General features: G+C 28.9%; 1 protein-coding gene across 1 annotated transcript; it reads left to right on the forward strand.

The window, feature by feature from the left end:
- The first annotated feature begins 7,208 nt into the window (after positions 1-7,208).
- On the forward strand, positions 7,209-9,817 carry LOC8262526 (DELLA protein GAIP-B). The gene has a single exon (XM_015724543.3). The coding sequence runs from the start codon at positions 7,604-7,606 to the stop codon at positions 9,491-9,493; it is 1,890 nt and encodes a 629-aa protein (XP_015580029.3). The 5' UTR covers positions 7,209-7,603; the 3' UTR covers positions 9,494-9,817.
- The last annotated feature ends 761 nt before the right edge of the window (positions 9,818-10,578 follow it).

Below are 10,578 nucleotides of genomic sequence, written 5' to 3' on the forward strand. Positions count from 1 at the left end.
TTTATTTTATATTTTAATTTTTAAAATAAAAAAATAAAAATAAAACTCGAAACGAAAGTATATTTCTGTACCTTAAAAATCTCCATGAAACTAAAAGCAAATAAACAGTCCGAACAATCGGAAACAACGTATCAACATAGAATTGAATATTGACAACAATAACATTGTAAAATCTAAATATTAAAACACAAATTTTATTCCAATACATTTAGTTTCTAACAAACTATTTATCTTAATCATTTTTTATATTTATTTTATATATCAGTCATTTATATAAATTTTTAATAATTTTTCTAAATTTTTTAACTTATTTATTTATAATTATATACTGTTATTTTCAATTAATTATAAAATTTAGAAAAATTATTAACAGAGTTAAAAATTTATTAAATCTAATTAAAAATTAATTTAAAACGTATTAATTACAACAGTTAATACATCTACACCCGGCCGGCTCGACGGTAATTTTTTCATAGAGCAGTATTCTCTTCTAGTTCATGTTTGTCTGAAGATATAATACATTGATAAGCAGGTCCCAGTCCCACTTCTTAAGACACGTGGATTTGAACCTTTTATTTTTCTCCAATAAAATATCAAGTAATAATATCTCAAATTAAGAAGTAAAAACCACAAGTTAGGCCCTTAACTTTCTTTCCAACCTGTTGAGCCCTCCAAATAAATCGTGTGCTATTGAACCTTGAATCACGTGAATTTATGATTATAAAGAGTGTAATAAATTTGAAAATTATAATTCTCCCATGTTCATATTGAACATGATTTATAATTTTTACAATTAAATTTTAATTAAATGATTGAAATCTTATAAAAAGAATTGAATTGAATTTTTTATATAATAGATTGTTATTTATAGAATAATATATTTCAATCATTAAATTTGAATTTAGTGATTAGAATTATATTAATATGATTATCATATTATAAAAAATGAAATTTTTATAAAGAATAAGAAAAAAATAAAAAAATAAAAAAGGAAAGGTGGCTAGAAATTTTCTATTTTTATAAGGTTTCATGTGTTTGGTTGGTTAGAAAATGAGGAATAATGAAAGAAGCAAAGGGAAAAAAGGAGCTCACTGCTGTTTGCTAGATTTTTGTCCAAACAAATCGAGATTCGAGTAGCAAAGGTTCTCAATAGAACACACTTCTATTTTAAGGGCTCAATGGCATAAGCAGTAAAGTTTAGGAGCTAATCTATGGGATTTCTTTTTTGCCAAAAGAAAAATAAACGACGGTAACGTACGGTTAACATTAAAAGCATCTCTAACAGCCTTTTAACAATATTTTCTATTTTATGTTATAATTAAAAATATAAATTCAATTCTTAGAAAAATAAAAATAATAGTATATTAAATTTAAAGCAAAGGGAATGTAGTTTTAAAATTATTTTAGAGAAGAATCAAGAGTAGTTTAAAAAATGGAATTGTTTTATATATTTTAGGAGAAGAGGAAAAGCATGATGCTCTGAGAGAACGGCAGCCTGGGAAATTCCATCTCCAAGGAAAAGCATGGTGTCATTGGCGGGGACCCTGACCGATTTTACGGCCAGACTGTGTTGCTGCCGCTCTTATAATTGCACCCACTTAAGACTCGATGCTGACTACATGCTCAAGTCTTACATATTTTACCAACTCTAATTTCCTACTGCCTATATTCTTAAATCTTTTATTTTAAATATAAATAAAGTATCAGTCTTTGTATTTCCAGTAATTTGTTTATAGGAAGTAGCTTGGGAATGCTATTTGATGACAAGGTCGGATTATTCTTTACAATAAGTCATCCAATTTGATGTTAACTTAATTATTAATAATTTTGAATTTACGTTCTATTTTATTCTTATTGATTGATCATTGCAATAAAAGCCAGTATGCCACCCCAAAAGTTACCATCAACCAAACAATACAGTTTCCTCCTTTTTTTCTCTCATTTTTCCCTTTAATAATAATTGTATAGTGTGAAATTTTGATGTCTGCTAACTTAATCCCAAACCTTGACATAGCAAAATCATTAGCCCTTTATATTTACCAATTCCAATTCATAAACAAATATTCGGAATTAACTCCATTGATTGAGATAAATTGCACAACTAATCATAAAAACGAAGAATGTATCTTCTTTTTTTTGTTTTTTCCTTTTTATTTTTACAAAAGAATCACAAAATAAGTAAATTTAGTTTAATTTAATAATAATTACTGTGTTCAAAATGACATATCAATATCTTAACTCCTCTATTATAAGTAGTGCTGGATGTCGCAATAACAAGTTTGACCGTGTCAAATGAAGAAACCTCCATACCTAAAGTGAATGTCTGATTTAATGAAAGCTACATTTGACTTACTTAAAATTCATTTAAAAAATTATGCTTCTTTAGAATATTGTTTGTTGATGAATCTTTATATTTAGTGTATTAAATTATAATTATAAATTTTATTAAATGGAATTAATGTCAAATAAATCACAATAAAAGATTATAAAGAAAAAGAAAATATTTTAAGTCTTAAAATATATTGTATAATCTATTTAAAAGAACTTATTAGCTGTATACATTTGATAATCTAAAACTGTTAATAATTTTTTATTTCAACAGTTACATATAAATTAGAATTATAAATAAAAAATATTAAATTTTACACAATTTAATTTGACCACATTTAATATAAAAGGATTTTTTTTTTTCAAAATGAATAACTAATAAATTTGAATGCAATAAAGTAAGATTTATTGTATACAATTTTCTGAGTTTCAATTTGCTATTATTTTATAAATTTTAGAAATTATGAATAAATTGATAAGTCTATTAATATTTATATTATTATATATTACACTAAAATTCGTTAAAAATATTTTATTAGGAAAATAATTTTAATTTATAATATTAATTAAAAATTAGAAATTAATTTTTTTAATTAATATATAAATTCAAATAATCCATTAAACAGAAAGAATATACTTACATTTGCAATCATGTTTATGAATTTCTTGAATTATAATATTATCAGAATTTATTATTATAGAAATTTAATTTGAATATATATTTCATGAGGTATTAGCAATAATTTAATTTTGGGCGTAAATAGAAAAGAAAAAAGCTTACGTTTGATAAAGAAATAATTATATTTTTAATTTTTGAACGTGTTGAGAAATGACAGTTAAATAGTTAAATTTTTATAACTAAATTGAGTATGAAAACTTGTAAAAAAGTAAAATTTGTAATTCCCGAACTCTTTCTTCGGCATTGGGATCGTCAAAATAAGCAAAAACACTATTTTATTTTTTCTTAATCTCATTTTTTGTAAATTTTTCTCTTCCCCGACACCGTGGTTCGTAGCCACGTGCTCTAATCCTCTGAGCCGATCAGTTCATCGATGGTCGGCAAGTATGATGGATACTTATTTTCCAGATATCGTCATTGCTTTTTCTTTGGAAAGCGATTTTTAATTTTTTTTTAAATTTTACAGATATAAATAAGAGAGCGATTTTCAAATTTTTCTTAAATTTTTAAAAATATAGATAAAATATGAATATGTTAAACGCCAGACTGAATTTATTAGTGATATAATTTTAATATAACCTTTATGTTATACATATTTTTAAAATTTCTTTTCAATTATTTTTCTACTCTAATTCTTAATTCTTAATTTGTGTAATATTTACTGTTTAACTTCTTGTAATATATATTTATTACATGTCTTTTAATTTTTTATTTTATTTAATATAAGATTTAATATTCGTACTTATAATGTATAATTTGTTAAAACTGTTATTTAATTATCATCTACAATTATTAAAATATAGTTATTTAATTATTATTATTTAATAAATATAGAGAGAAAAAATATAATTATCCCGTCTGACAAATACAGCGGTCTGATCCGACGAAGACGAGAAAACATCGTAAAAAAGAAACGAACGGCCTCCAAGGTAGGGTGGGTGGGGCCCAAAGATGAGCTGGAATCTGAAAACGTGCAATAATCACATGGGCTGTGGAGCCTACTTAGTGTACGATTTCAGATGCCACCCTTTCAAGGTGGTGTGGGTCCCACCTCGTTAACGTGTAAGTATCACGTGGAACTATGGTGCTGTGAGGCTGTCTCTCTCTCTCTCTTTTCTTTTTTATTTACTATTATTTTAAGTTACCATTCCTTGGTCTCACGTGATAATTTTTACTTTTGTTCAATTTTTCTAAAATTTATATAACGGAGTTAGGTTTTCCAGTTAATATTGTCACTTAACCTTCTCTAACTTATCTGTTGCCTACGATTTCTATACTTATCAATCTAAATATCTATTTTCAGAAATTCCGGCTATGCCTATTATAAACGATAAGTTTCACCAAAAATTTTATTATAATTTTAGACCTTTTAAAACTTTATCTAAATTCATTATAATTATAACATAAACTATTACCAAAACACACTTATAAATTTGATAAAAGAGTCTGCCTAATAATTTTAAAAAATCTTATTCAGTTTTAGTATTATATATAATAAAGTAATAATACATTTTTAATAAATTATGTGATATTAGATATTAATTGATTTTAATATACATGTAAAATTAACTAAAAGAATTATCTTTATAAATACTGTAAGTAAAAAGAGTAATTAATTTTATTAGTCTTTTTATTTTATTTTAAGAGCATAATTAAATAATTAAATACTATCATAAAAAATATATTATTTTTTATCAATTATTTAGTGTATAAAGATTTATAAAAATAATAATAAAAAAAAAAGATTATTTTATAACATAAAAAATTAATATATAAATATTGCATGAAAACTGCTCCTCTGTCAAGATTTTGGATAAAATACAAAAATGATTTTAAGTTTGGAGAAGACAGGAGGATTGGACATCAACAAACAAACTGGGCCGCTCGAGTGAATTGGTCTCCGTTATGTAGGACAGTTTAACATTTTATTTTAATCATCAAGTAAATTTCTTTTTTCTTTTTTCTTTACGGTCCTTTTCCCCGTGATTATTCTGTTCGTTTTACGGCTGCTCGCCTCTATTTGCAGATATAGGTTCTATTTAGATAATAACAACCAATCACCTAATGTCAAATTTATAGTACTCATTGCACTTAATTAATATGAAAGGTTATTTTATTTTATTTTAATACATCAATAAAATATTTATATAATCATTTAAAAAAAATTAATAACATGTAATTATATGTTACCAACTAAAATAAAATTTGCTAAAGTAACATTTTTAAAAAATATAAAAATAATTATAATTTTTATAATTTAATAATAAATTTTATAATTACGAAAAGATCTAATGTTTTTTATAAATTTATTAATTTTTTATAAATCATTAAATTTTATAGAAGTTATTACTTTTTGTAATATCATTTATTTTTCACAATTAGTTTCATTTAGGAAAGAATATGAAAATGATTGTTATTTTCAAAATTTATTAATATATTTCGCGATTATAAAAAATTTAATATTTTCTGTAAATTTGTTATTTTTTTCATAAATTATTTAATTTAGCAAAAACTATTATTTTTTATAATATTATTTATTTTTTTGCAACTAGTAATATTAACAAAAGTTAGTATAATTTGTAAAAAACTAAAGACATAATTTATCACTATATTTCACAATTACAAAAATTTAATATTTTTATAAATTTATAAATTTTTATAAATTATTAAATTTCATAAAAATAATCATTTTTTTATAATATCATTTATTTTTTCACGGTAATACTTACAAAAAGTAGCATAATTTATAAAATATATAATAAATTATTATTTTTCATAAAATATTAATTATTTTCTTAATTATAAAATTATAAAAAATTCATCAAATTACTAATTATTTTTATTTATAAAATTTAAATGATAAAATTTAATCTAATTAAAAATCAATGGTTACTTTATTTTAAATAAAATCATTTGTGAATTAATATATTTGAAGGCCATTTATATAAGATATATGATATTTATAACTATTTTAAATAAATAAATTTAATTATTAAATATTTAAATATAAACATTCAGTACCGAGTGTTATCGATCAATATTATGAAAATCCTTTTTATATCTTAAATTAAAAATATATCATCAATATAAAAATAAAAATATCTTTAACATATGCTCTCAAAAAAATTAATATTTTATTTTTGAGTATTCTCCAATTTTATATTTTGTTAACGGGGATGTACTTATATGATTAGATATACATCTTCACTGTTTAAAAGCAAAAAGCCCCACTAATTAAAAAGAAAAAGAAAAAGAATTACTGAAGAGCAGATAAACATAGAATAAGTTGACAATTTAATAAAACAGAGTTTCAACGGAGAAGCCACATAACCCAGGAAAAAGAAAAAGAGAGAACTTTATTGACTAAGCAAGGCAGCAGCGACTCTATGTAATACGGCCGGTAGGGGTACTGCAGTCAATTCGAGGTTTTCTTCTGGTATAGGTCAACCTTTTTACCACATACGATACCCTTCTAGTATTTGGTATTTGCATCAAAATATGAAATGGGATTGGTCAAGCCTATTTCAACACAATATAAAAACGTTCTTATTATTGGCAAAGTAGTTAAACTCTCATATGCAACTCCACAGCAGAGTTAATGGAATTACCTGAACCCTCAGTGAATTAACCTAGTAACTCAACAAGGGTATCAACTGATTTCAGCTTCTTAGCCAAGTTAGTTTTCTTTTATTGAGATCTTATTAAATAACATTTAAACTATAATTACATTGAGAAAGATATTTTAATGAAAAACTATTCTTTTTGGTGAATTTATATCTATTTTTTGATTATTCTGATGATATCACAATACAATAATGATATATTTTACTGTTTTGATAAATAAAAACAAGGTAGGAAAAATTTTCAAAATTAATATAGAGATAAGTAGAGTTTTGTTAACACAAGAGTTGTAAAAGAGAGAAGGTAAAAAGAAGATTAATTTGTGTGAGCATATTTTTAACCTCAGCAAATGCGTTTTGTTTAAGTGGAGAAAAGGATTTATATATATATATATATATATATGAGAAGTACAAAAATGTTATAGTGGTTAAGTGGGCTAAAATAACAAGTTCAGGTACTAAATATGAATTTGTGCAAGGGTAAGAAATAAATCAAATACTGAAAAGAGTGTTCACTATATATAATTATAGATTAGATGAAGCGGCTTTTGCTTCTCTCTATCTGTCCATAGAGGCTCTCTCTTTCCTCTTTTAAAAAAAATACTTATCATACATTTGTTAAACAGGAAAAAAGAAATTATTCCCATCTTTATCTGTTTGAGCTGGAGCTGTTGTTGTTAGCCTGATGGTTCATTGGAGCTAGCGCCCCATCACGAGCTATTTTGATATATAAGTTACATATAAATGTTGGAAACTGGTAAATTATACTAGTAGTTATATTTATAAATAGTTTTTCTCGAATATGAAGTGGCAGTAGCGGTGAAAAAGCAAGCAAAAACCCCCAATCCCCAATGCCCAGATTCCTCACGCAGCCACTCATAGCAACCTTTGGTTCTGCAGCACCACCTTAGTTGCATATCTCCTTTGAAAATACCCAGAAACCCATATCTCAAAATCCTCTCTTGTTCAGCAAATCATGAAAAGGGAACACCCCAATCTCCATCCTCGGTTAGACCCAGCTGGTGTTGGAAGCTCTTCTTCAACTGGGTATCCTACCATGGCAAATAACACCTATTTCAATGAAGTTAACACTTGCAAAGGCAAGATTTGGGAAGACGAAGAAGCTAAAGGAGATGGCGGTATGGATGAGCTACTGGCTGTTTTGGGTTACAAAGTTAGGTCATCGGATATGGCCGAAGTGGCTCAAAAACTTGAACAACTTGAAGAAGTTATGGGTAATGTTCAAGAAGATGGACTTTGTCAGCTTGCATCTGAAACCGTTCATTATAATCCTTCTGATCTATCTACTTGGTTGGAAAGTATGCTTTCTGAACTTAACCCAAATCCCAATTTTGATCCTTCCCAACAACCTGATTCATTTTCCGCTCCTCCTCCCGAGTCTTCCACTATAACTTCTATCGATTTTGACCAGAACCAAACTCATCATCTTCGACAACATCAAAGCCAAGGACAACTACACAAAGCAAAGCATAATAGAGTCCTACTGTATGAAGAATCTTCATCTTCAGATTACGACCTCAAAGCAATTCCAGGTAAGGCTGTTTTTGCCCAAACTCATATAGATTCTTCTGCTTCCTCCTCATCCTCATCATCTCGAGATCCCAAGCGCTTGAAACCCACAACCACAACCACAAATCCATACTCATCAGCACCAGTAGCACCGCCAGCAACTGTAACTGAGCCAACAACTCGACCCGTAGTCCTAGTTGACTCGCAAGAAAATGGAATCCGACTCGTTCACCTCCTAATGGCATGTGCAGAAGCTGTTCAACAAAACAACCTAACCCTAGCAGAGGCCCTTGTCAAGCAAATCGGTTTCTTGGCGGTCTCTCAAGCCGGAGCTATGCGTAAAGTCGCTACTTACTTTGCAGAAGCGTTAGCTCGAAGAATTTATAGACTTTATCCCCAGAGTCCAATCGATCATTCTCTCTCCGATATTCTTCAGATGCACTTTTATGAGACCTGCCCTTATCTTAAATTCGCTCATTTCACTGCTAATCAGGCAATTCTCGAAGCTTTTGAAGGTAAAAAGAGAGTCCATGTTATTGACTTTTCTATGAATCAAGGTATGCAGTGGCCTGCTTTATTGCAAGCTTTAGCTCTCAGACCTGGTGGTCCGCCTGCTTTCCGATTAACCGGAATTGGGCCGCCTTCCCATGATAACTCGGACCATCTTCAAGAAGTGGGTTGGAAATTGGCTCAGTTAGCAGAGACTATACATGTTGAGTTTGAGTATAGAGGGTTTGTTGCTAATAGTTTAGCTGATCTTGATGCTTCCATGCTTGAACTCAGACACACTGAGTTCGAATCGGTTGCTGTTAACTCAGTTTTCGAGTTGCATAAATTATTAGCTAGACCTGGTGCTATTGACAAGGTTCTTTCAGTGGTTAAGCAAATGAAACCGGAAATTGTTACTATCGTTGAGCAAGAAGCGAACCATAATGGACCGGTTTTCTTGGACCGGTTCACCGAGTCATTGCATTATTACTCAACTCTGTTCGACTCGTTGGAAGGATCAGTGAGTACTCAAGATAAGGTTATGTCAGAAGTGTATTTAGGTAAGCAGATTTGTAATGTTGTGGCATGTGAAGGAGCGGACAGGGTGGAAAGACATGAGACATTAACTCAGTGGCGAACTCGGTTGGGATTGGCTGGGTTTGCTCCGGTTCATCTTGGATCAAATGCGTTTAAGCAAGCAAGCATGTTGTTAGCTTTATTTGCCGGAGGGGATGGATATAGAGTGGATGAGAATAATGGGTGTTTGATGTTGGGGTGGCATACTCGGCCGCTCATAGCCACCTCTGCGTGGCGGCTGGCGAGCAAACAAGTAGTTTTAGCTCAGTGAGTTAAAACGGGCGAGTCAGGGTCAACTCCATTTCAACATCATCCAACCCTAGTGGAGATTGCTGTAGTAATTGTGATATGCCGAGCTGGTCATGGGTGAAACTGAGACCCACCACTCTCTCAGTGTCTCTTGCACTTATGTTTTTCCTTTTTTTCTTTTTTTTTTTTTACTTTTGGTTCCTTTAGCTATTTTATTTTTCAGTTCTTTTCGTGGTGGTTGTTTCTTTTTTCTTAAATTTTGGGGGTTTTCTTTAGGGATGTGTAGTTAAACATGAAAAATAGTTTGGTGGTAATAAGAACTAATAAAAGATAGAACTTGGAAGAACTACTTGTTTTGAGCAGCAAATAATGTGGGGTGATGTAATAACAGATGTATTCGGTGCAAAGCCAAGAAGAAGCAGCCTCTACCTATTAATTTCTATACACTTGGCTAAGATTGTACTGCAAAAGTGAAGCCAGCCAACTCTGCTAGAACGGGCTGAAACTAGAACTGAATATGTTTGAAGTGCCTAGGAGATTGTGCTTCTTTTAAACTCTGCATAAAATTGTATAGTTAGCAGTAAGCAAGCAGCACACATATGAGAAAAAGAAAACATGAAATAGGGTAAAGGGTAATGTGCAGTTCCGGGAAAAAAAGAAAAAGAAAAGAGTAATGATGGATGGGTGTGCATTGCATTAATTGAAAGGTGGAAACTATAACTAGGAGTAGTGCTTCTTCTACTTCTAATTCCAGAATACTACGACAGATTCCTCTTTTCATATGTCAGGAAAGCACAATCATCAAACTCTAAAATATTTCAACTTTGCCCTCTTTTCATTGTGAATCTCTTGTATTGTCTCCATCCACCCATCTTTCCCTTCTTGAAAAGGTTTCACTTTTGTTCCGCCCATTATTATTAATCTAGTTTTATTTGGTCAGAGGCATTTTCCCTCGACCCTTTTCTGTAAAATTTGTGATATAAAAGTTTTTCACACATGAACTCTATTGATTTTATAATTAAATATAAGAAGTTTACAGTCAAAAGTCAAGTTCAAAAAGACTATCATGATTCAACATACATTAATAAGCCCATTAATATTATATAA

This window comes from Ricinus communis, chromosome 5 (assembly GCF_019578655.1).
Source record: "Ricinus communis isolate WT05 ecotype wild-type chromosome 5, ASM1957865v1, whole genome shotgun sequence".
Lineage (NCBI taxonomy): Eukaryota > Viridiplantae > Streptophyta > Magnoliopsida > Malpighiales > Euphorbiaceae > Ricinus > Ricinus communis.

What these genes read in the sequence shown, in the direction of transcription:
- LOC8262526 (XM_015724543.3), top strand. Translation starts at nt 7,604, where the DNA reads ATGAAAAGGGAACACCCCAATCTCCATCCTCGGTTAGACCCAGCTGGT.